At 45.2% G+C, this 27,887-nt stretch overlaps 1 protein-coding gene across 1 annotated transcript in view; it reads left to right on the forward strand.

The window, feature by feature from the left end:
• The window catches only part of LOC141272494 (uncharacterized), a 46,658-nt gene that overhangs the window by 8,089 nt on the left and 10,682 nt on the right, over positions 1-27,887 (forward strand). Inside the window, exons 3-8 of the mRNA XM_073683288.1 lie at positions 17,288-17,385; positions 17,464-17,542; positions 17,640-17,737; positions 17,861-17,978; positions 26,356-26,380; positions 27,276-27,884. Of these exons, the coding sequence (XP_073539389.1) occupies positions 17,288-17,385; positions 17,464-17,542; positions 17,640-17,737; positions 17,861-17,978; positions 26,356-26,380; positions 27,276-27,884 (1,027 nt within the window). The remainder of the gene's footprint in view (positions 1-17,287; positions 17,386-17,463; positions 17,543-17,639; positions 17,738-17,860; positions 17,979-26,355; positions 26,381-27,275; positions 27,885-27,887) is intronic.

Below are 27,887 nucleotides of genomic sequence, written 5' to 3' on the forward strand. Positions count from 1 at the left end.
TTGTATATCTCACTGACCTATTTCTTATTATACACAGACTCCAGCTGGTGAATACTGTCAGCATTGCCTGCTCTCGCTGCTATCAACGAAGCCAGGCGTACGCTGATGAGAGTAGTAGTAATTAGTAGAGATGAGCGTTGTTCTACTCGAACTGTTCGCCAATCTCAAATTCGAGCTGTTTTGAGCGGTGTTCGAGCCGTTCGGCGAACACGAACAATTTGATAAAAATTCGGCTGTTCGAGGTTATGTTCGATAACTGTTCGTGCACCAAAAGCGTAACTGGATTTTTTCACAGTAATGCTGATAATCAATGTTAATAGACAGTTTCAGTGTACAGCGGGCGGGGGGAGGGGCAGGGGATGGATCTCTGCAGGAACAATGAAGATCTCCATTTTTTTTTCTCTTTCCCGCATTTGCAGTGGGGAGGTGCAATCTGTCAGCCTATCAGCAGCGCACACACGGAGCGAAGTGCTTTTTTTCACACAAGCAAGGGCATGTGTCATTGGCAGTGTATGTCACATGTCCTTGCCCTATAAGACCAAGCCATTTTCCCCGTCGCCACCATTTTCTCACTGCTGCAGCTGCGTGTTAGACGGCACCGCTGTTGCTGTGTGCGCTATACCTTGTTAATTTCAAGCCAATTTTCGCACAAATCTACAGATAGCTTGGGAGTAGGGAATAGTTGTGATTGCAGTCCTTTTAAGGACTAGGTTACAGCATTTCCTACGACTTTTATCAGGCAGGTCTGTGCTCTTAAATAGATAGATTGTGGGAGTAAAGACTAATTGTAATTGGAGTCCTTTTCAGGACTAGGTTACATCAGTTCCTATCAGTTTTTGCCAGGCAGGTCTGTGCCAGTGCTGTGCAAGTTTTTTTCACAGCATTTGGCTGAATCTAGCAAAGCTAATCCTTTTTGGCCTATTGCAGAGTGTGTTAGTCAGTGGAGTAGCCTATCTGTGCTGCAAGATATACCACCTGTGTATAGAATACCAATTTTTTTACTGCACCTAGTGAAGTAAAATCTTTTGGGCATAGCATCATTCTATTAGTCCATCTATACTGACCTCCATCAGGTTGCAAATTAAAACTATTTTTTATCTGCATCTACAGTACCTCTGAAAAAATATTTGGGCTTCTAGCTGTGTGTGGGTCTTGTTCTATTAATCCATCTATACTGACCTCCATCAGGTTGCAAACTGAATATAATTTTTTTCTGCATCTAGCTCTGAAAAAATATTTGGCCTTCTAGCAGTGTGTCGGACTTTCTCTATTAGTCCATCTATACTGACCTCCATCAGGTTGCAAATTAAAAATAATTTGTATCTGCATCTACAGTACCTCTGAAAAAATATTTAGGCTTCTAGCTGTGTGTGGGACTTGTTGTATTAGTCCATCTATACTGACCTCCATCAGGTTGCAAATTAAAAATAATTTGTATCTGCATCTACAGTACCTCTGAAAAAATATTTGGGCTTCTAGCTGTGTGTGGGACTTGTTGTATTAGTCCACCTATACTGACCTCCATCAGGTTGCAAACTGAATATATTTTTTTCTGCATCTACCTCTGAAAAAATATTGGGCTTCTAGCTGTGTGTGGGTCTTGTTCTATTAATCCATCTATACAGACCTCCATCAGGTTGCAAACTGAATATATTTTTTTCTGCATCTACCTCTGAAAAAATATTGGGCTTCTAGCTGTGTGTGGGTCTTGTTCTATTAGTCCATCTATACTGACCTCCATAAGGTTGCAAACTGAATATAATTTTTTTCTGCATCTACCTCTGAAAAAATATTTGGCCTTGTAGCAGTGTGTCGGACTTTCTCTATTAGTCCATCTATACTGACCTCCATCAGGTTGCAAACTGAATATATTTTTTTCTGCATCTAACCCAGCCAATAGTTTTGGCCTAATACCACAGTTTGGCCACTCAGCTCTGCTCGGTTACCATCCATTGTTTTTTTGTGCAAACAACTCCAGAGTTGTGAATTAGTTAACCACCAAAATGAGTGGAAAAAGGCCTGCTGCTGGTGGAAAGGGGAATAGGCGTGTTGGGAAGGGGAAAAAAGGTTGTGTCCGTGGGGTAGGTGTTAAAGCAACAGTAACATCTGCAGAAGAAAGACCATCTTCCAGCCAAACTAAAATGTCTACTTATTTTAGCGGACAATGTGATAAGATCCCTTTCTTACGCCACGCCAATCGCTATAAATTCCAGATGAGGCACAAAAACAGCAGGTGCTTCAACGGATATCAAGTGCTCCTTTAAGTGGGCTCTCCTCCACATCAACTTCAACATCACAAATACTCCAGTCCTCAAAGGTGTCACCCAAATCGCACTTGCTTCCTCACAGCTCCCAAATCTCCAGCTGCCCGTCTGAGTATGAGGTAGAACAGATGGTTGAGTCTGCAGAGTTGTTTACTCATACTATAGCCTGGGAATCAGAGGTCGACTCCAGCGCTTCTGTGAATCCAGACGAGGAAATGATCTGCACTGATGCCCAGAATCTTTATGAGTCGGATCCAGGACCAGACGCAGAAGGTTCTGACCATAATGTAGACCCTCATTCCCAAACTGTAACTCCTGTTGGTGGAGACAATGAGGAAGACGATGATAAGACTCAAATACCTGATTGGAGCGACAACTTTAGTTTTTTGTCAGGGCAGGAACAGGTTGGCTCTGAGGACGACGGGTGTGATAACACACAGGGTGATGATGATGAGGTTGGAGATCCCACTTACTGTCAACCCACAGTCAGCCAAGAGATGAGGTCAGCAGAGGAGGTGGAGGAAGATGCTAGTGACGACGAGGTCAGGTTGCGCCTTCCTGGACAGAGACGTAGTACTGGAAGCACGTCAACAACTGTATCCTCAAACACAACTCTGCCTCTCACCACAAGTCGTGGTGGCTCTTCAGGTCGCATGGGTGCTAAGCCTTGCATAGCCTGGGCATTTTTTCAGATCGATAAAGATGACCCAACTCGTGTTATCTGTAACATTTGTCAGCAAAAGCTAAGTAGAGGCCAAAAAATACATAGTTTGAGTACTTCATGCATGAACCGGCACATGGACATGAAGCATAAGTTGCAGTGGGAAGCTCAGTGTGCTACAATGCGGCCTAGCCGGCCGGGCCAACCACCGTCTGCCATATCTTGTGCATCCGTGGCCTCTTCATCCTCTGTGACTGGGGGGACAGCAGTCACACCTGTTTTGGGGCGCAGACCTGCCACCTCTTTACCCGCAACAGCCAGCGTGATTGGCAGGTCATCATTTTCTTTGGAGGTGGTAACAGCAGCTGGTGTTGAGCGCTGTCCGACATCGATAGCACCACCTTTGGATCAAGGCAACCTAACATGTCCGCCTGCATCTTCCTCACAGACCGGCAGTTTGCCGGGGACACCCTTATCAACCCCGTCTAAGCACAATAGCCAGCCCTCGGTCCCTCAGATGTGGACAAGTAAAAGACCATTTCCTCCTAGCCATGAGAAAGCTAAGAGGTTGAATTTCACCATCTGCAAGCTCTTGGCTACAGAAATGCTGCCTTTCCGCCTGGTGGACACAGAGGATTTTCGAGACCTTATGTCCGTCGCAGTGCCCCAGTACCAGATGCCCAGTCGGCACTACTTCTCAAAGAAAGGTGTGCCTGCGCTCCACCAGCATGTCGCACACAACATCACCGCTTCTTTGAGAAACTCTGTGTGTGACAGGGTGCATTTCACCACAGACACTTGGACGAGTAGGCATGGACAGGGGCGTTACATGTCGCTGACTGGGCACTGGGTAACTATGGTGACAGCAGGACAAGGGGCTGCTGTCCAAGTCTTGCCGTCCCCACGAGTTGTGCGTCAATCCTCTTTATGTCAAAGTTCCTCCACTGCTTCTGCCTCCTCAACCTCCTCTCGGTCTTCCACCTGCACCCAAAGCCTGTCTGGTCATGCCACAAGCTTTCTAACTGCGCAGAAGGGATCCTGCACACCTCCTTACTATGCTGGCAGTAGGGCTCAACGTCATCAGGCGGTTTTTACATTGAAATGTCTGGGAAATGTGAGTCACACAGCTGAGGAGTTGTGGTCAGCTCTGGAGAACCAATTTCATGAATGGTTGTCTCCACTGGACCTGAAACCAGGGAAGGCCGTGTGCGACAATGCTGCAAACTTGGGTGCGGCCCTTCGCCGGGGCAATGTCACACACGTGCCTTGTATGGCTCACGTGTTGAACCTGGTTGTCCAGCAATTTTTAGCCCACTATCCCAGACTAGATGGCCTTCTGCAGAGGGCACGGTCGCTGTGTGCTCACTTCCGCCGTTCGCATCCCGCAGCTCAGCGACTTACATCTCTACAGAAGTCGTTGGGCCTGCCACTTCACCGGCTAAAATGCGATGTGCCTACCCGGTGGAATTCAACTCTGCACATGTTGCAGCGACTGTGGCAGCACCGACAAGCCCTGGTGCAATACGTTCTGACGTATAGCCTGGGCCAACGAGATTCAGAGGTGGGCAAATCACGCTGGAGGAGTGGTCTCAGATCAGGGACCTATGCACCCTTCTGCACAGTTTTGAAATGGCGACGAAGATGTTTAGTGCTGACGATGCCATTATCAGCATGACTATTCCGGTGATTTACATGCTGGAGCACATGTTAAACAGAATTCGGAGTCAGGTGGTGGCACAAGAGGAGGTGGAGGAAGTAGAGGAGGAGGAGTTGTATGCGGAAGGGCTAACATCTGCAAGGTCCAGACGGTCGGCAGCACCAAGGCGGCAGGCATGTGAGGGTGGGGGAGATGGTTTTACCAGGGCGCATGGTAGCAGCCAAACTAGTGAGGAAGGTGCAGGAGCCCAGGAAGAAGTGGAGGACGAACTGATGGAAGACTCATCAGATGAGGGAGACCTTGATCACATTTCTGTTGTGCAAGGTTGGGGGGAGAGGACAGAGGAAGGAAGCATGATTGTTACCTTGCCACCAACACAACAGGGACTTGGTGCTCCTGGATGCGCAACACACATGAGTGCCTTCTTGCTGCACTACCTGCAACATGACCCTCGAATTGTGAGAATTAGAAATAATCCTGACTACTGGGTTGCCACACTGTTAGATCCCCGGTACAAAAGTAAATTTGCAGAAATTATTCCTGCCATAGAAAGGGATGCACGCATGCAGGAGTATCAGCAGAGACTGTTGCAGAATCTTACATGTGCTTTTCCACAAAATACCAGTGGTGCACGTAGTGAATCTCACAGTTCCAACTTGCCAACTGTGGGACCGTCAAGTGTTCAGCACTCAAACCGTAACAGAACCACAGTATCTGGTGGTAACATCAATTTTGCGGAATCATTTCACCACTTTTTTAGCCCATCCTTTGCAAGGCCACAGGAGACAAGAAGTCTGACACATAGTCAACGCCTAGAGACGATGGTACAGGAGTATCTCCAAGTAAACATTGAAGCCACGACTGTGTCACTGGACCCTTGCTCTTTTTGGGCTTCCAATGTGGATAAATGGCCGGAGCTAGCCACTTACGCCTTGGAGATCTTGTCATGCCCCGCAGCCAGCGTTCTGTCTGAACGTGTGTTCAGCGCTGCTGGTGGTGTGCTGACAGATAAGCGCACGCGGCTCTCCACTGATAATGTAGACAGACTCACGTTCATAAAGATGAACAAATCATGGATCCGAAACGACTTTTCTACCCCTGTGTCATCCTGGGGAGAGTAAAAGCTTGATGATTGGTTAAAATCACCCTACCAACCGTTTTAAGCTTTCAAATTACTAATCATGTTTATCTGTATCTTGACTGGAAAATAATTTGGGCTTTGTAGCAGTGTGCAGCACTGATCCTATTAGGCCATCTATAATAAGCTCCACCAGATTTAAAATTAAAAATAATTTTTAGCTGCATCTAGCCCGGAAAATAATTTTGGGGCTCCGAGATGCGCAAGACACATAAGTGCCTTCTTGCTGCACTACCTGCAGCATGACCCTCATATTGTCAGAATTCGAAGTAATCATGACTACTGGGTTGCCACACTCTTAGATCCCCCAAACTTTTCGATCAACCTTTTCATTTTAATAAAGACCAAAAAAATGGTCATTTTTGAAATTATAAGCATTAGCAGGTTGTTAGAAACTGAAATCAAACAGTTTTCAACTCAAAACTTTATTCTAGGTGATGTTACATTTTCACATAGGACCCCTTGTTCGAAAGGAGCTTCTGAACTCTCTCGTCCATTGAATTTGTCAGGTTTTGGATGGTTTCTGCTTCAATTGTTTTGCATGAGGACAGAATACCCTCCCAGAGCTGTTGCTTAGATGTGAACTGCCTCCCGCCATCATAGACACTCCTTTTAATGATGCTCCAAAGGTTCTGAATGGGGTAGAGGTCAGGGGAGCATGGGGGTCACACCATAAGTTTGTCCCCTTTTATGCCCATATCAGCCAGAGATGCAGATGTTTTATGTGCAGCATGAGATGGTGCATTATCATGCAGAAAAATGATCTTGCTGTGAAATACACGGTTCTTCTTCTTGAACCATGGCAGGAAGTGCTGTTTGAGAAAATCCACATACATTATGGAGTTCATCTTTAGCGCCTTCAGGGATCCTAAAGGGGCCGACAATCTCTCTCCCCATGATTCCAGCCCAAAACATTACTCCACCTCCTCCTTGTTGGCGCTGTAGCCGTGTTTGCGTGGGGTGTCCATCAACCAGCCATCCTCCACTCCATCCATCTGGACCATCGAGCGCTGCACGGCACTCATCCGTGAACAAAACAGTTTTGAAATCAGTCTTCATGTAATGTTTGGCCCACTGGAGCCGTTTCTGCTTGTGTGAAGTGGATAGAGGAGGTCGACAGGATGGCGTATGCACAGCTGCAAACCTCTGAAGGACCCTGCATCTTGTTGTTCGGGGGACGTTGGAGGCACAAGCAGCTTCAAAAACTTGTCTGCTGCTATGACAAGGCTTTTTTGCCGCTGCTCTTTCAACCTGACGTAATTGCCTGTAGGAAAGAGTCCTCAATTTGCCCTTATCAGCACGCACACGTGTGTACTGTGAATCAGCTACATACTTCTTGATTGCCAAGACACTTCATCCTGATCATCGCACAATGTTGATTGTAGTCATGCCTTGACCTAAACACTCCACAATTTGTTGCTTCTCAGCAGCCGACACATCCTTTTTCTTTCCCATTTTGGCAGAAAATGTAGGCTGCTGAATAATGTGAGAGAGCCTTCTTAAGTAGTCTTGCCTTTCATTGGACACACCTGACAAACTAATTAGCACTGGTGTCTGCAATTGCTTACAGTGATATAAAGAGCCCTGACACACATCACCATCAATGAGTTTAACTGACAAACAAATTCTTCCCTTATCACTCCTAAACACTTTTTGCATAATAATTTGGAACACAGTGTACATGTGCTTTTCCACAAAACACCAGTGGTTCACGTAGTGAATCTTACAGTTCTAACTTGCCAACCGTGGTCTGTATGGAGTTGTTCAATAAAGGGCCCAAAATTAAGATAACATAGATGGGAGAGGTCTCTATGAATAGGAATTCCTAAGTATTTGATACCCTGTGAGGGCCAGGCAAAGGGAAAGTTGGACTGGATGGAATCCTATATGGATTTGGGGAGGGAGACATCGAGGGCCTCAGACTTCGCTGCATTGATTTTAAAATTTGACCATGTAACAAAGTGATCTATTTCAGCCATAACAGCATGGATGGATATATGTGATTGAGTGATATATACTAGGACATCATCAGCAAATAGAGAGCACTTGTACTCGGTGCCTCCCACCTCAATCCACCTAATATTGGGGTTATGGCGAATTGATGAGAGCAGGTGCTCCGTCACTAGGATGTATAAGAGAGGGGACAGAGAACATCCCTGCCTTGTCCCATTGGTGATTGTGAAAGGTGATGAAAATGTTCTGACGCGCCCCCTGGGCCTTGGGACACCCGGAGCCGGACCCTTTTTGGTGGATGCTGGTGGTTGTAGTCTCCGTGGCGGCAACCCGGTTCCGTGGCTCAGGGCGGTCAAACCAGTGGCGGAACTATTTATGTGGTTTTGATGTTTAAATGTCCGACTACGCCACCCGTGGATTGCGGTCAGAGTGAACCGCCGCTCCAGGGCAGACCGCTGAGGCTGGTGTTGTGGGTGCAGCAGAGCGTAGCATAACTCCCCACGGGAGGAGTATAGCCTCAGGGCAGTGTATGCGGAGGATGGGGGTGATGGTGCAGGGCAGCAGCAGTAATGACACGGAGTCAGTGATGCAGTCCAGGGCCTTTACTCACAGTTCTTATTATCCAGACCACGTCTGCAGGTAACGGCTGCCCACGTCGTACTGTGCTCACCAGGTGAGGGGCTCAGACAACTCCCAGATAACTTTGGAGCGCTTCACAGGACCCCCTTTGTGTGTCCTTTGTCTGGCCTTTCTTACCAACCCTTCTGTCCGGCTGCCTCGGGCCTCCTCTTGGTAAACTTGGCGCCAGTTTCCCTGACCCTATGTGGTGCCTTCCTAGCGGGTGTAGCGAGGGGCTGCGCCACATAAAATGTCACAGCCTCCTGTTTCTAGCTGAGGGTCGTTTCCTGCCTCCACTAGTTTCGGGGACCGGTCTCCCCCTTTGGCCTGACCCCTCCACGCAGGTGGATTCTGGCGTGCGGTGGCGACTCGCCCGTCCGCACCCCTGAGATCCCTTCGTTCCTCGTTCCTGGAGCCTTCTCCGCTCCTCTTCCTTCCTTCTCCCTCTTCCAGGCCTGGGCCTCTGTTACTAGGCCCGCCTCCGGAGCAGAGCTCATGCAGAGCCCCTGCTCCCTGCCACTTCTGCTCAGACTTCTCTGCACTGAACTAAGATGGTGCCCACCTTTTATACTCCCTTCTCAATGCACCCAGGAACTGCTTCCTCCCTGCTCCTGCACTACAGGGTTCCCCTTCCTCAGTGTTCCCTCCCCCCACTCCAGCCAGGGACAGGGACTGTCGTGCCCATCTCAGGGGCATATTGGTCGCCCTGCCCCACGGCAATGTGGTGTAATGCATGCAGGTGTCGGGTCCTGATCCACACTACATCCTTACCTGAGAGTGAGATATCACACCTCTGGGTGAGGTGCAATACCTCTGTAGCAACCGAGCCCTCAGGGTGCTACAGTTCCATTTCTCTTCAGCCTAGGTGACGTATTGCGATACAGGGCCGTGATTTTGGCTATAAAAGGGTCCCCTAGACCCCTACCCCAAGCTTTTTAAGAGAATCATATATGGCGTGCCAGGAGACTCTATGGAATGCTTTCTCAGCATCCAACGAGAGTATCTAATTACAAATTTTTAACTGCATCTAGCCCAGGAAATACTTTGTGCCTAGTAGCAGGGTCTGCTAGTCAGCGGATTATCCCGGCTGTTAAGCAAGCTACACCACCTGTAGTTTGGACACTTCATTTTTTCAAAGGAAATGCTTCGGGACCACGGGATACTCAGTGAAGAGCATCAGGAGGCACCCCAAGGCATAGGGGCTGGGACTGGCAGTAGGATGCCTTGCGGTGGACAGCCGAGCTCGATCCTTATAAAAGCTTTTTAACTGCAGCAGCTTTAGTGGACGCTACTGGAGCTGGAATTACGCGGCTGCTGGCATGAGACTTGCCCTCCAATAGATCCTTGTAAATGGATTTAAAGTGTATTCATTCAAATTAGAGAGACAATTTAAATTAAAAAGCTTAGAGCTGCCTCCACCACAGGGGGGCTCGCTCGACCCACCAGCGGACAGGCACCAGTATTGGGAGAGGGGGGCTGGCCGTCAGGGTCCACCGCGGCTCTGGCACAAACCCGGCGACACGGAGGTGGCACTGGCAGGAACGGACTGGCCGTGTCGGCTTCTCACTTTTTGGATTTTAGAAGGGCATGACATGCCTATATCTGTGTCTCCCCCTCCTTTTACTCCTCCACCTCTTTTCTTTTCGCATGACTATATGTACTTGTCACTTTTCCATGTGTTAGTTATGTCTTCTGAGCAGTTTGTCAGCTTCTGGACACCTTTGAAGGTGTTTTCTATGTGTTTCTATGTGTTTTTGTTTGCCTGCCATTGGTTTTAACGGTGTTCGAAGGTGTTCGACGAACAGTTCGACGAACAGTTCGGCGAACACACGGGTGTTCGACGAACCGAACCGAACTCGAACACTACGGGGGTGGCTCAACACTAGTAATTAGTTGACGCCTGACCAGTAGTAACCTTTTCACCGCCGGTCACAGCTGCTGCCTCACATGCTGTCTTGTGTCTGACAGTGTGGGAACTTCAGGACTGTGACCGGTGGTAACGTCAGTAAGGTTACTGCTGATCTACCAGTGTTTCCCACGCTGTCACACAGGTGACAGCGTGGGAACCGCCGGATGTTCGGGCCCCCCATTAATTTGAAAGGGGTCCGGGTTTGGGATTGATTTTGGGTACCATTTTGGAACCTGAAACAAACGGTTTTTAAAGGGTTCAGTCGGACCCAAACATCAATGGGTTCACCCATCCCTAGTCTTCATCAGTTTTGAGTCTTTGTTCTCGTTCGGCTTCTTTCAGTAACTTTCCCCATTTCTTAGAGCATCGGTCACATTTTGTCTGCAGATGTCCCAGCGCTTCTGTCCGTTCTCTCCTGTGAGATCTTTCGGTACCGGAGTCTGTCGTGGATTGTTACTCAGCAGAGTCGGGGTTAATTTACTGATGATTTTCCCCACAATCCGCTGTCGCTCGTCCGTCCCTCAGAATCGGTGCAGGCTCAATGTCGTCATCAGTCGTGGTCGGGTGTCCGGCTCCTCCCTCTTGGTTGACACTTGGGTCCCTAAGACCTAAAACACGAGCGTGGTGGAGCCGATCACCCCCCAGAGCCTGACATGGAGGCTCCAGCAGTTCTCGGCCCCCGCGTCTATTCACCACTCGCTCTGCAGGCGGAGAAGCACAGAACTTTCCGTACTGGAGGAGAAGGTCGGATCACCGCGCACTCCTCTCATATGTTTCTCCTGGAGGAGAGCAGTGATTCTGAGTACAGAGAGTTATAGACCATGCAATGCCCCAGATGAATTTTGCATTTTACCAAATAATGTGCTGAAAAAAACAGAAATAAATTCCAGCTGAGGCGAAACGTTAAGTAAAAAAAAAAAAAACCTACAATTCCACATTTCTTTTTTGGTTTTAATTCACAGCATTTGTAGCCTGATTTCACAGGTCAGTTATGGCGACACCAAACTTGTGTGTGTTTGGGTTTTCAGAATATATTTCACTGATTAAAGGGGTTCTCCAAGAAATGTAATAAAATAATTAAAGTACATTTAAATATTACAAATTTTAATAGATACCTTTTCGAAAAAATCTATCAAAAAGGTAATCATTAGTTAGTGCACGATCAGGATTTTAATTAGAAGTGCATCTCACTAAATTAGAATATCATCAATAAGTTAATTTATTTCAGTTTTTCAATACAAAAAGTGAAACTCCTATATTATATAGAGTCATTACACGCAGAGGGATCTATTATATAGAGTCATTACACGCAGAGGGATCTATTATATAGAGTCATTACACGCAGAGGGATCTATTATATAGAGTCATTACACGCAGAGGGATCTATTATATAGAGTCATTACACACAGGGATCTATTATATAGAGTCATTACACACAGAGGGATCTATTATATAGAGTCATTACACACAGAGGGATCTATTATATCGAGTCATTACACACAGGGATCTATTATATAGAGTCATTACACACAGAGGGATCTATTATATAGAGACATTACACGCAGAGGGATCTATTATATAGAGTCATTACACACAGAGGGATCTATTATATAGAGTCATTACACGCAGAGTGATCTATTATATAGTCATTACACACAGAGGGATCTATTATATAGAGTCATTACACGCAGAGGGATCTATTATATAGAGTCATTACACGCAGAGGGATCTATTATATAGAGTCATTACACGCAGAGGGATCTATTATATAGAGTCATTACACGCAGAGGGATCTATTATATAGAGTCATTACACACAGGGATCTATTATATAGAGTCATTACACACAGGGATCTATTATATAGAGTCATTACACACAGGGATCTATTATATAGAGTCATTACACACAGAGGGATCTATTATATAGTCATTACACACAGAGGGATCTATTATATAGAGTCATTACACACAGAGGGATCTATTATATAGAGACATTACACACAGGGATCTATTATATAGTCATTACACGCAGAGGGATCTATTATATAGAGTCATTACACGCAGAGGGATCTATTATATAGAGTCATTACACGCAGAGGGATCTATTATATAGAGACATTACACACAGAGGGATCTATTATATAGAGTCATTACACGCAGGGGGATCTATTATATAGAGTCATTACACACAGAGGGATCTATTATATAGTCATTACACACAGGGATCTATTATATAGAGTCATTACACACAGGGATCTATTATATAGAGTCATTACACACAGAGGGATCTATTATATAGAGACATTACACGCAGAGGGATCTATTATATAGAGTCATTACAGACAAAGGGATCTATTATATAGAGTCATTACACGCAGAGGGATCTATTATATAGAGTCATTACACGCAGAGGGATCTATTATATAGAGTCATTACACGCAGAGGGATCTATTATATAGAGTCATTACACGCAGAGGGATCTATTATATAGTCATTACACACAGAGGGATCTATTATATAGAGTCATTACACACAGAGGGATCTATTATATAGTCATTACACAGAGGGATCTATTATATAGAGTCATTACACACAGAGGGATCTATTATATAGAGACATTACACACAGAGGGATCTATTATATAGTCATTACACACAGAGGGATCTATTATATAGAGTCATTACACACAGAGGGATCTATTATATAGAGTCATTACACACAGAGGGATCTATTATATAGAGACATTACACGCAGAGGGATCTATTATATAGAGTCATTACACGCAGAGGGATCTATTATATAGTCATTACACGCAGAGTGATCTATTATATAGTCATTACACACAGAGGGATCTATTATATAGAGACATTACACGCAGAGGGATCTATTATATAGAGTCATTACACGCAGAGGGATCTATTATATAGAGTCATTACACGCAGAGGGATCTATTATATAGAGTCATTACACGCAGAGGGATCTATTATATAGAGTCATTACACACAGAGGGATCTATTATATAGAGTCATTACACACAGAGGGATCTATTTCACGTGTTTATTTCTGTTAATATTGATGATTACGGCTCACAGCCAATGAAAACACAAAAGTCATTATCTCAGTAAATTAGAATACTTTATAACAACAGCTTGAAAAATGTTTTTAAAATCCGAAATGTCGGTTCAGTAAATGCCTCAATACTTGGTCGGGGCTCCTTGTGCATCAATTACTGCATCAATGCGGCAATGTGGCACGGAGGGATCAGCCTGTGGCATGGAGGGATCAGCCTGTGGCTCTGCTGAGGGGTTATGGAAGCCCAGGTGGCTTTGATAGCAGCCTTCAGCTCGTCTGCATTGTTGGCTCTGGGGTCTCTCGTCTCTCATCTTCCTCTTGACAATACCCATAGATTCTCTATAATAGATTCTACATGGGGTTAAGGTCAGGCGAGTTTGCTGACAATCAAGCACAGTGATACTGTTGTGTGTAAACCAGGTATTGGTACTTTTGGTCGTGTGAACAGGGGCCAAGTCCTGCTGGAGAATGACATTTCCATCTCCAAAAAGCTTGCCGGCATAGAGAAGCATGAAGTGCTGTAAAATGTCCTGGTAGACGGCGGCGCTGACTTTGGTCTTGATAAAACACAGTGGACCTTCACCAGCAGATGACATGGCCCCCCAAACCATCACTGATTGTGGAGACTTCACACTAGACCTCCAGCAGCTTGGATTGTGGCCTCTCCACTCTTCCTCCAGTCTCTGGGACCTTGATTTCCAAAAGAAATGCAAAATTTACTTTCATCTGAAAACAACATCTTGGACCACCGAGCAATAGTCCAGATCTTCTTCTCCTTGGTCCAGGTAAGACGCTTCTGGCGTTGTCTATTGGTCATTAGTGGCCTGACGCAAGGAATGTGACACTTGTAGCCCATGTCCTGGATACGTCTGTGTGTGGTGGCTCTTGAAGCAATGACTCCAGCAGCAGTCTACTCCTGGTGAATCTCCCCCAAATGTTTGAATGGCCTTTTCTTAACAATCCTTTCAAGGCTGCGGTTATCCCGGTTGCTTGTGCACCTTTTTCTACCACACTTTTTCCTTCCACTCAACTTTCCATTAATATGCTGGAATACAGCACTCTGTGAACAGCCAGCGTCTTTAGCAATGACCTTTTGTGGCTTACCCTACTTGTGGAGTGTGTCAATGACTGCCTTCTGGACATCTGTCAAGTCAGCAGTCTTCCCCATGATTGTGGAGCCTACTGAAACAGACTTAGGGACCTTTTAAATGCTTAGGAATCCTTTGTAGGTGTTTTTTGTTAATTATTTCAATTTACTGGGATAATATCTTATGTGTTTTCATTGGCTGTAAGCCATAATCATCAACATTAACAGAAATAAACACGTGAAATAGATCACTCTGTCTGTAATTACAGTTATATGAAAAAGTTTGGGCACCCCTATTAATCTTAAGCTTAATGCTTTCTTAAAATTGGTGTTTTTGCAACAGCTATTTCAGTTTGATATATGTAATAACTGTTGGACACAGTAATGTTTCTGCCTTGAAATGAGGTTTATTGTACTAACAGAAAATGTGCAATCTGCATTCAAACAAAATTTGACAGGTGCATAAGTATTGGCACCCTTATCATTTTCTTGTTTTAAATACTCCTACCTACTTTTTACTGACTTACTAAAGCACTTTTTTGGTTTTGTAACCTCATTGAGCTTTGAACTTCATAGCCAGGTGTATGCAATCATGAGAAAAGCTACTTAAAGTGGCCACTTGCAAGTTGTTCTCCTGTTTGAATCTCCTCTGAAGAGTGGCATCATGGGCTCCTCAAAACAACTGTCAAATGATCTGAAAACCAAGATTATTCAACATAGTTGTTCAGGGGAAGGATTCAAAAAGCTGTCTCAGAGATTTAACCTGTCAGTTTCCACTGTGAGGAACATAGTAAGGAAATGGAAGAACACAGGGACAGTTCTTGTTAAGGCCAGAAGTGGCAGGCCAAGAAAAACATCAGAAAGGCAGAGAAGAAGAATGGTGAGATCAGTCAAGGACAATCCTCAGACCACCTCCAGAGAGCTGCAGCATCAACTTGCTGCAGATGGTGTCACTGTGCATCGGTCAACTATACAACGCACTTTGCACAAGGAGAAGCTGTATGGGAGAGTGATGCGAAAGAAGCCGTTTCTGCAAGCATGCCACAAACCAGAGTCGGCTGAGGTATGCAAAAGCACATTTGGAGAAGCCAATTTCTTTTTGGAAGAAGGTCCTGTGGACTGATGAAACCAAGATTGAGTTGTTTGGTCATACAAAAAGGCGTTATGCATGGCGGCAAAAAAACACAGCATTCCAAGAAAAACACTTGCTACCCACAGTAAAATTTGGTGGAGGTTCCATAATGCTTTGGGGCTGTGTGGCCAATGCCGGCAGCGGGAATCTTGTTAAAGTTGAGGGACGCATGGATGCCACTCAGTATCAGCAGATTCTTGACAATAATGTTTAAGAATCAGTGATAAAGTTGAAGTTACGCAGGGGATGGATCTTTCAGCAAGACAATGATCCAAAACACCGCTCCAAATCTACTCAGGCATTCATGCAGATGAACAATTACAATGTTCTGGAATGGCCATCCCAGTCCCCAGACCTGAATATCATTGAACATCTGTGGGATCATTTGAAGAGGGCTGTCCATGCTCGGCGACCATCAAACTTAACTGAACTGGAATTGTTTTGTAAAGAGGAATGGTCAAAAATACCTTCATCCAGGATCCAGGAACTCATTAAAAGCTACAGGAAGCGACTAGAGGCTGTTATTTTTGCAAAAGGAGGATCTACTAAATATTAATGACACTTTTCTGGTGAGGTGCCCATACTTATGCACCTGTCAAATTTTGTTTGAATGCAGATTGCACATTTTCTGTTAGTACAGTAAACCTCATTTCAAGGCAGAAACATTACTGTGTCCAACAGTTATTACATATATCAAACTGAAATAGCTGTTGCAAAAACACCAATTTTTATAAAACATTAAGCTTAAGATTAATAGGGGTGCCCAAACTTTTTCATATAACTGTATATAATATAGGAGTTTCACTTTTTGTATTGAAGAACTGAAATAAATTCACTTCTTGAGGTCTGTGTACCTGTCAGTGCTGCACTGACAGAAGCCTCTTGGACCATGCTCCTGGCATGGTCTAACAGGCCACTGTCGCTGGCAGACCCAGAGATTGTAATGATGACCCCGGGTTGCCATTGCGATCATCCGGCTCTTGCGATGACTTCGTGGTTGTGCCGATTGGAAGGGAAAAGGAGCCCCCTCCCTCTCCCAGTCTACTAAATGTTGCTATCTATATTAATTGTGGCATTTAGGAGGTTGAACAGCCGGGGGCGATGCGCGCACCACTCCAGACATTGATAGCTGCTATCATATAAGCCGAGCTTCCGGCGGTGATTGTGCGGGCTCAGCTCCTGTGCTGGCACGATCGCCTGGATGTACCTATACGTCAAAGGTAGTGAAGGGGATAAAGAAAAATAAAAACGCGATATATCTTCTTTTAATAGAACGGCAGGTTCTCTGCTCTTAGTAATCCCAGAGGATCCTGTCAAGGACGGAGGCCGTGTCCTCATGGTGACGACATGAGATTTCAAAATACAATCACTGGTAAATGGTCACAGTCCTTCCCCCAATCTCCATAATGGGGAATTAGGAGAGAAGAAACCAATGGATGGAAATGTGGAGCTTTCTCCAGCTCCTCTGTGGCTCCACCCCTGGTGGAGACGAGACTTGGAGAAGTTGTGTTTCTTAGTACGGCTCCTTCATCTGACTGACGAGGGTCTTCTCTGTCCCTCTCCTCGGGGTCCTCATCCTCCGAGTGCAGAGCAGAGAGCATTAGGCTTTGGCCTCGCTGATTATCACTTCATACTTGAGGCCCACAATGTGCTGGGACCTCGGTACCAGTGGTGAGGACCACAACAATGTAATTTATTCCCTGATACATAAACCTAGAATTACTGGTTCTGAGAGACGAGTCTCATATATAGACAGATACACTGCAGGTCATGTATTCAGTCTCTGTGTCTCCACAGATGGATCCAGGAGGAGAAATCCACCAGAGAGATGTCCCCGTCCTCTGTATCCCCAGGACTGTCCAGAGGAGAATCACAACATCCCGGAGGATCATCAGGTAGACGGCGCTGAAGTCCCCACAACATCTGACCATGACGTGATGGGACCTGAGCTCATCTTACATGGTTCTTTTTAGGGTCGAGATCTGATTGATATTAAGGTTGCAGTTATACATGGAGCACAAGAGGCGACCGCAATATGGGCCGATCAGCAGGGTGAGGAGGGAGACTGTCATGTCTGTTCTGTGCTCACCTACTACTACTCCCATCATCACATGACACAATCTGTTCCATCACTGTGTGTTTCCTACAGATGGATCCAGGAGGAGAAATCCACCAGAGAGATGTCCCCGTCCTCTGTATCCCCAGGACTGTCCAGAGGAGAATCACAACATCCCGGAGGATCATCAGGTAGACGGTGCTGAGCCCTGTACTGGATCTGTATATGGGGGACATTTCTGGTACTGAGGTCATTGGTGTCATATATTTTGGTGGTTTCTTGTATTGTGCTGATTGTTACATCTGATAAATCAGGAGGAAGATCCGACTAAGAATAAAGTGCAGGACGAGACAGAAGAAGAAGCGATGACGAGGGAGGATCAGCTGTGTGTGAGTGACGTGAAGGAGCAGATTCCTGTAGATGTTTCCACAGGTGTGTAATAATGACCGGCGTGTGATGATGATGATGATGATGATGATGACCGGCGTGTGATGGTGATGATGATGACCGGCGTGTGATGATGATGATGACCGGTGTGTGATATTGTATGAAGTCTCCGGTGCAGTGAAGCTTTATCCGCCGTCCACATCACAGCAGAAGCGTCCAGTGATGGCGCGGCTGCTCCTGTAGAGTCCGGCTGTGCACCGATGAATAACAGAGCCGCCTTCACACCTCTTCTTAATGATTTAGGAAGCACATATTAGTTTTCCTTTACCTTCTATAATATTCCTTCCATCCTTTACGTCCATATTTTCCTTACACAAGTCCGTGCTGTCATATAAATGACTGAGCTTGTGTTCCAGGTTATGAATCTCCCCGTCCTAAGGATCTCGGGTATGTAGCAGCCTCTGCCTGGTGCTGACGAGTGACGACACATGTCACATGTAGAGGCGTCCTACCTGTCGCCTCTGTTTGCCTCCTACACTGAGGCCGGCGTTCTGGTCCCTCCTCATCCAGGCCGGCCCCCCGGTGGCATGAAGACCCCTATGGTAAGTCAGTAAGTGCCGTGCTATGGAGGTGTGGGCAGACATACGGCTGTCGTCCCTCTGCCACTATGGAGGCCATCTTGGATGTAGGAGGACCAGAACACCGGTCTCAGTCGGAGGCAAGCGGAGGACACCAGGTAGGTGACAGTACATGACAGATGTTTAGTCCTCTGTGCCGGGTGGAGAATTGCTTCATCATAAAAGGGATTAGGAGCTCGTATCTACAAACAGCTGCGATGGCCGCATCTAGAGTTGTCGTTATCTGACATCATGTTGGTTTTTGTGACCTGGTTCAATCAACGTATAAACATGGAGACAAGATACTGCCAGAGGGGGCGCCCTTCACCATGCACGGATTATATCCCCTGTCAGCGTCTCATTTATGGTGAATCTTGTAATATGGAGAGATTCACTATATGGAGAATAGTATTGGGCCACACGCATTAATCACTGCATTCTGGCTTCTCCTTCAGCCCCCTGGTGTATAACATCCAGCCCTGTGTGTCCCCCGGCATATAACATATGGCTTCTCTCTATATATTGGTCCCTATGGCCTCTGACGGGTATATAGAGCCTGGAGGGGCATACTCAGGGGGTGATATGTGCCAAACAGATCAGATATTAAAAAAGTATTATATTGACAAAAACAAAAAAGATCACGTGTGTACTTTATTATAAAAGCACATTGTGATTTTGGGAACGTCCCTTTAGAAGAATTTTTACTCACGGTTTCTCCAGACAAACAAAATGTCGTTTAGAAATCGTCTACCCATCTTGGTTACTAAGAGGGTAAATATGGGTCATACTGGTGTCGTCGCAACATAATGTGAGACGTTCTGAGACATTGTGCCTGTTCCAAATTAAATAGTAAAATTCAAATATGTGCACGGAAGAACCACGTCTGATACATTGAGCATCAGGGCAGTTTGTTTATTACATCATCGGTCACTTTATACATATAGCCATTTCTTGGACATTAGTTGTAGCAATATAATCGGCTCCGCTTATCTCTACATATGTGCTGGCTTTAGCATACATACATCTCATTGGTTAAAGGTAATTCTGTCTACACCCAGCTTTTGGATTTTAGGAATCTCTCTACCTTCTAGTTTCATTTCTTCCTTATCTCCAAATCTCTAGACAAAGACATTCCTAAAATCCTCTTATCTGAAAACACACATTCTGGCTCAAACTCCATTCCAGAAAGCAAGGAGCTACACATACAAAAATCAAAATGGACTCAAGATAGATAAAATAACTCCTGCTCTCACATTGGCACAAAACTAGGGTGTACTTTATTATAAGAACACATTGTGATTTTGGGAACGTCCCTTTAGAAGAATCTTCACTCACGGCCTCTCCAGACAAACAAAATGTCGTCTAGAAATCATCCACCCATCTGAGGTTGACTATTCAGCCTAAGCCTCTACTTTTGCAGCCTTAGGCCTTCAGGCCTCTACTTTTGCAGCCCTAGGTCTTCAAGCCTCTACTTTTGCAGCCTTAGGCCTTCAGGCCTCTACTTTTGCAGTCTTAGGCCTTCAGGCCTCTACTTTTGCAGCCTTAGGCCTTCAGGCCTCTACTTTTGCAGCTCTAGGGCTGCAGAATCAAATTCTAACCGAAGCCCTAGGGCTGCACAATGCATCTCTATGGGAAATCTGTGTATGACCAATATTTCTTTTCCTCGAACACAAATATTGAGGCACCTGAATGTTTTGGGGGCAGGTCAGATGCAAGTTGAGTTACTTGACCCCCTCCTGTTTTGGGGGGGGTCTTCAAGGGGACTGAAATATATATATTTTTTTTACTTATTACACTATTTATTTATAGTGATCATTTCTGGGCTAAATTCAAATCTTGGGGTCCATTTGAGAAGACACATTTTTTGGGGTGCAGCCACCTTAAGTAATAAATACTGCCTCCCACAGCCTCTAAAATACTGAAACCTGTTGTTTTTATGTTCCCCAAGTGAATATCTGACACATTTTGGGGGTACATTTGAGGAGACACATTTTGGGGTGCATCCTCCAAAGTGCTAAATACTACCTTCAACAGCCCCTAAAATGCTGAATCCTGTTTTTCATGTCCCCCAAGTGATTCTTTCTGCGCTACAGTCACATTTTGGGGTCCATTTGAGAAGACACAATTTTGGGGTGCAGCCTCCTTAAGTAATAAATACTGCCTCCCACAGCCTTTAAAATACTGAAACCTGTTGTTTTTATGTTCCCCAAGTGATTATCTGACACATTTTGGGGGTACATTTGAGGAGACACATTTTGGGGTGCATCCTCCAAAGTGCTAAATACTGCCTTCAACATCTAAAATAATGAATCCTGTTTTTTTATGTCCCCCAAGTGATTGTTTCTGGACTACAGTCACATTTTGGGGTACATTTGAGAAGACACATTTTTGGGGTGCTGCCACCTCATATACTAAATACTGCCTCCCACGTCACCACTTCTGTATTTTTTATCCTCTCCTGGTTTTGGCTTACAATAACTGATATGAAAAACTGACCAAAACATAGTCTTTTCTCAGTGCATTGCATTGCTCTGTTTTTCAGCCGTACGGCTTCAGGCCTCTACTTTTGTCAGCCGTAGGGCTTCAGGCCTCTACTTTTGTCAGCCGTAGGGCTTCAGGCCTCTACTTTTGTCAGCCGTAGGACTTCAGGCCTCTACTTTTGTCAACCGTAGGGCTTCAGGCCTTCACTTTTGTCAGTCGTAGGGCTTCAGGCCTTTACTTTTGTCAGTCGTAGGGCTTCAGGCCTTTACTTTTGTCAGTCGTAGGGCTTCAGGCCTTTACTTTTGTCAGCCGTAGGGCTGCACAATGTATCTCTATAGGAAATCTGTGTATGACCGATATTTCTTTTTCTTTGAACACAAATATTGAAACACCTGAATGTTTTGGGGGCAGGTCAGATGCAAGTTGAGGAGTTACTTGACCCCCTCCAATTTTGGGGGGCTTAAAGGGGACTGGAATTTTTATTTTTTTTACACTAGTTATTTATAGTGAACATTTCTGGGCTACATTCACATCTTAGGGTCCATTTGAGAAGACACATTTTGGGGTGCTGCCACCTCATATACTAAATACTGCCTCCCACGTCACCACTTCTGTATTTTTTATCCTCTCCTGGTTTTGGCTTACAATAACTGATATGAAAAACTGACCAAAACATAGTCTTTTCTCAGTGCATTGCATTGCTCTGTTTTTCAGCCGTACGGCTTCAGGCCTCTACTTTTGTCAGCCGTAGGGCTTCAGGCCTCTACTTTTGTCAGCCGTAGGGCTTCAGGCCTTTACTTTTGTCAGTCGTAGGGCTTCAGGCCTCTACTTTTGTCAGCCGTAGGGCTTCAGGCCTCTACTTTTGTCAGCCGTAGGGCTTCAGGCCTCTACTTTTGTCAGCCGTAGGGCTTCAGGCCTCTACTTTTGTCAACCGTAGGGCTTCAGGCCTTCACTTTTGTCAGTCGTAGGGCTTCAGGCCTTTACTTTTGTCAGTCGTAGGGCTTCAGGCCTTTACTTTTGTCAGTCGTAGGGCTTCAGGCCTTTACTTTTGTCAGCCGTAGGGCTTCAGGCCTTTACTTTTGTCAGCCGTAGGGCTTCAGGCCTTTACTTTTGTCAGCCGTAGGGCTTCAGGCCTCTACTTTTGTCAGCCGTAGGGCTTCAGGCCTCTACTTTTGTCAGCCGTAGGGCTTCAGGCCTCTACTTTTGTCAGCCGTAGGGCTGCACAATGTATCTCTATAGGAAATCTGTGTATGACCGATATTTCTTTTTCTTTGAACACAAATATTGAAACACCTGAATGTTTTGGGGGCAGGTCAGATGCAAGTTGAGGAGTTACTTGACCCCCTCCAATTTTGGGGGGCTTAAAGGGGACTGGAATTTTTTTTTTTTTTTTTTTTACACTAGTTATTTATAGTGAACATTTCTGGGCTACATTCACATCTTGGGGTCCATTTGAGAAGACACATTTTGGGGTGCAGCCACCTCAAGTACTAAATACTGCCTCCCACGTCACTACTTCTGTATTTTTTATCCTCTCCTGGTTTTGGCTTACAATAACTGATATGAAAAACTAAACAAAAAACTAACATGTGAACCCAGCATTTCAGTGTATTTTCACTTATCCTGTATTTTGTTGTATATTCTAGAGTGAACAGCATGTATTGTGGAAATAAATCTGCTATGGTGTATTCTTATAAATGAACAGTAGATGGCAGATGCTCAGTGCATGGCATTGCTGGGGGGGGGGGCTGTGTGTTTCTGTATTGAAGCTTCTCTCTCTGAGAAGACATTGAATGTTAATTAGGTGCTTGTATAGGGGGAGGTTTAAGATAAATCTGCTATAGTGTAGTTTTAAAAAGAAATAGTAGATTGCAGTATAGTTTGCTTCGCATCGCCCTCCCCAGGTCCGACATAGATACAGTACAGCTTTGCATCTCCCTCCCCAGGTCTGACACACAGCTCAGCATCTCCCTCCCCAGGTCCGACACACAGCGCAGCATCTCCCTCCCCAGGTCCGACACACGGCGCAGCATCTCCCTCCCCAGGTCCGACACACACCGCAGCATCTCCCTTCCCAGGCCGACACACACCGCAGCATCTCCCTCCCCAGGTCCGACATACACACAGCCAGCATCTCCCTCCCCAGGTCTGACATACACACAGCCAGCATCTCACTCTCCAGGTCCGACATACATACAGCTTCGCATCTCCCTCCCCAGGTCCGACATACATGCATACAGCATCTCCCTCCCATGTCCGACATACATACAGCTTTGCATCTCCCTCCCCAGGTCCGACATACATACATACAGCATCTCCCTCCCCAGGTCTGACATACATACAGCTTCACATCTCTCTCCCCAGGTCCGACATACATACATACAGCATCTCCCTCCCCAGGTCCGACATACATACAGCTTCGCATCTCCCTCCCCAGGTGCGACATACATACATACAGCATCTCCCTCCCCAGGAAAGCCCTCTAGGTACATGCTAGTAATGTAATATAATCCAAAAACATATGGCAGCACACAAAGTAAGTGAAAAAAAAAGTAGTTTAATAGCCCATATGGCGAAGTTTCGGTCCCATATAGTGGAGCTTTAAGCAAGTACAAAGTGCAAGTGCAGAATATTTAAGGCAGCCAAATTATACAATCAGCAGCAATTCTGAAAAAAATTGTAACCGTGCATATACAGTGTACAATAATAATGTGCATCAGGTGGAATAAAGACAATCTATACATTTACACAATGACTCAATAATGTGATAAGAATAATATATCCGGCTTCCAATAATGTGCAGAATTTATTGCCGGGAGTAGAATAAAATCTACATGAAATAACGCACAGACAGCGCAGCAACGCGTTTCTGACAAAGGACGCCATGTGTTCAAATATTCATTCTCATGGAGTATATATATCCTTTAACTATTGAATAAATATTATCAAAGGTTAAAAATTTTTGATCATAAAATAAGGTTCAGCTAAACAATTGCTTTTGATAAATTTACATTAGAGTGTACATAGTGATTTGTATATATCTATCTGTATACAGGGGGCTGTATACAGGGGGGTCTGTATATATACAATGTGTATATGCTTGCAAACACTATATTAATAAAAGCCCTCAGTCTTGCTTCCTCACCCCCGGCAGCGTGATGAGGTCTCCTGGTACCGCAGTGACATCAGCAGCGTGCGCATGCCACAGCCCGAGGGCTCAGGGAGCTGACCTCCACTAACCCCGAAACTACCGGCGCACACCGACTTTCATTTCAATTAGCGTCTTAAAGACACTAATAAAAATAAGTACAGGGATAACCGCCCACCCTCACATGCTGGCGAAGACTCCGGTTTTGTTATGGAGTCAGGGGAAGGGAGGGAAATTTAAATAAATATATATATATATATATATATGTAATTTTATTTATTTTTTTAATCCTGAGCCTAGCTCCGCCCCCACGACCCACCACCCTAGGCACCGGACCTGGATAGATAGAGATGTTTTTTTTTAATTCCAAGCCTGGTTCCACCCCCCCCCCGTCCTAGGTAATCCTCTTGGCTTCAATATTCACTATGCAGCTTTTTCTTTGATCCCTCCTGCGGTTTTTGGTGGCTCGGGGAAGAGGGCACCCCCAGCACCATGTTACATCAATGTGAAGATTCAATGGCGTTTCCCTATCTCACTTTGACCTGGTTTTCTCCAGAACCGTGGGTCCGATAAACAATCCGAGATATACGTTCTGTAGACTGGACCGTGAGCTTTCCAGGGATTCATCTCCTGAGTGAGAGGCACCTTGTACTGAGAAGCAGCACCCCGAGAGCCGTGACCTCTGACCAGGCTTCCCACGTCTACTAAATGAGGTTACCCACTTTCCAGTGCTGATATCTCGACTTGTGAAGGTCCAAGATGGCCCAAACTTGCAGTGTGTACAGAGCTCAAGTAGACCTACACAATGAGGGGTGGCACTTGTTAATAGTCAGAGTGGTTCCAGTACCAGACATGTCTAAAATCGGTACCGTTTGCTCCGGTTCCGAAGGTCCAATCAAAAATCGGCGATATACATTTTGTAGCACTCACTCTCCCCTTACAAGGGACTCCTCACATGTGTATGTATGCCATTTCCCTGAGGAGCAGCACCCCAAGAAGTGAGGCACCCCTACCTGGTTAATGCTAAGTGTGAGACTGTGAGAGTGAGTGCCGTATATGGCACATTCTATCAAAGTCTCACACTAAAGATCTGCATCTGAAAATGCTCCTCCGACTTTGGGGGGCAGATCTCAGCCGCTGGGGGAGTAGACTGCAAACGGACAGAGATGTTTATAGATAATCCTCTTGGCTTCAGTATGTGCCTAGCGGAAAATACAAATTGCAAAAAGAACTTCGGCACTCCATACATGAATTCATAAGAAATATTGCATCTAGACTGATGTCACTTTACAAAATGAAGTTTTTTTGCGCATAATTTGGCCAATTCATGTGTGCCCATCAACCACGACAAGGTAACCTTCGTATGATGGGTAACTATGCTACGCTACCACTGGATATGCCACTCTTGGGCTGTAAGCCTGTATGGACAATATGTCTTTGCTTGGGCTTTTAACCTACAATGTATGGGCTGGTAGAGCTAGTTAAAACCACCTGTGACTGAATGGGAGGGACACATGGTCAGAAAAAAGGCGGTCAAACTTCTAATAGTGTGAACACGTACCTGCTGCAATCTACCAGGAGCGGGATCCCAAAAATGATTAATAGAAAAGAGAGGGGTCGCTCACTGGTCTATTCGGGTGCTCTGAAGAAAAAAGTCATCTAAATTGCAAAAAGAACTTCGGCACTAGCGGAAAATACAGGCCTGGATATATCCTTTAAATAATAGAATAAATATTATCAAATGTTAAACATTAGAGTGTACATAGTGATTTTGGTGTAATTGTGTATATATATATACCTCTGTATACAGGGGTACGGTTTTGGGGTCTGTATACAGGGGGTCTGGTCCAGGGTTTGTATACAGGAAGTCTGGAGGATATATATATATATGTATATGTGTATATATATATATCTCTACTTGCAAACTTTTCATTTACAAAGGACCCTCAGACTTGCTTTCTCCTCACCCCTGCTGGGCTGTTAACACCTAATGAAGGGGGGTGAGGAGAATGTACAGTCACAAGCCTTACCACCCCTACCCTGCCTACTTATGAAGCAAATACAAACTGGGACACTTGAAACCATTGTGCCAGACTAGCTGAATAGCTAGTGATTACTTATCTTGGATGTCACTTTTGCCATTTTCCTAATATTGCTTTTTCGCTTTTTTTTTCAGTTTCAAGCAGGAATTCTGCTAAAGTGTAAGTTCAAATATCCCTTCTAATGGAGGATATATCCAGGGCCGTATTTGATATTCATGCTGTCTTAGGCACTTTAAGTGGGCACGCCCCCTACAGCATCACCTTCCCCCCCCAGGTTCTCCATATTTCTTCTCCCCCCTCCCCAGGTTCTCCATATTGCTTCTCCCCCCTCCCCAGGTTCTCACTCTGCACTCTGCACTGATGTCAGCAGCGTGATGAGGTCTCATGGTGCCGCAATGACATCAGCAGCGTGCGCACGCCACAGCCCGAGGGCTCAGGGAGCTGATTGGAGCTGCACTAACCCCCGAAACTACCGGCGCACACCGACTTTCATTTCAATTAGCGTCTTAAAGACACTAATAAAAATAAGTACAGGGATAACCGCCCACCCCCCACATGCCGACGAAGACTCCGGTTTTGTTATGAAGTCTGGGGAAGGGAGAGGAAATTTAAAAAAATATATATATATATTTATTTTTTTAAATCCTAAGCCTAGCTCCGAACCCACGACCCACCACCCTAGGCACCAGACCTAGAGATATAGATAGAAATATAGATAGACATATAGAGAGATAAATAGATATATATTTTATTTAAAATCCCGAGCATGGCTCCACCCCCGCCCTAGGAACAGGACCCCAATGCCTAGCGGAAGATACAGGCCTGGATATATCCTTTAAATAATTGAATAAATATTATCAAATGTTAATCATTTTTGGTCATAAAATAAGCTTCAGCTAAACAATTGCTTTTGATAAATTTTCATTAGAGTGTACATAGTGATTCTGGTGTAATTGTGTACTTTCATACTTCCATGAGATGCTTCTCTTATGGATAAGCTTTGGACCATCAGAAATGGAGCATCTAGTAACTATTTTCTCTGCCTTTTTAACAGTCACAACCGAACTCCGAAGACTTGCCCATTATGCTTCAGGCCACAGAAAATCCTCTCTACCCATTTAAAGCGGACATGTATGAGACTGAGCAGTAAAGATGAGAGAGAAGCTACTCTGGAATCGGCCAAAAAGACTCTGGTCAACATTGCATCCAAGGGAACAGCTATCAATTATGAAAAGATCCTGCTTCTTGGATCCCTGGAGAATGTGGTCCCCTTCTTGGAAGAAAGAGGGTTTTTAATATTCAACAAACCGTCTACCTCTACACCACCTACTGCTGGAGCTTCATCTGAGCAACCAACCACTGCTGAAACTGAGGTGCTAGAAGAGAACGTTGCAGGTGCACTGGTCCCAGAGGAGACAGAAGAAGAAATGCAGGTTACACCGGCACATGAAGAGCGTGAAGATGATGCTGAAAATGTACCCACCCTATTGGAGCCTGAAGAGCCTACAGAATACTGGCATACTGATGATGAAGAAGAAAGAAGACCAGAAGAAGAAGACAGAAGAGAAGAAGGTCATAGAGATGTTGAACTTGCACTGTCACCTGAGGAAGGTCACAACAAAGAAAATGTGGAGGAAGCGGGTTTCGATCAAACCACACAGAGGTC

The sequence above is a fragment of the Phyllobates terribilis genome, unplaced genomic scaffold (assembly GCF_046119375.1).
Source record: "Phyllobates terribilis strain yellow unplaced genomic scaffold, ASM4611937v1 Scaffold_1__5_contigs__length_1240528914, whole genome shotgun sequence".
NCBI lineage: Eukaryota > Metazoa > Chordata > Amphibia > Anura > Dendrobatidae > Phyllobates > Phyllobates terribilis.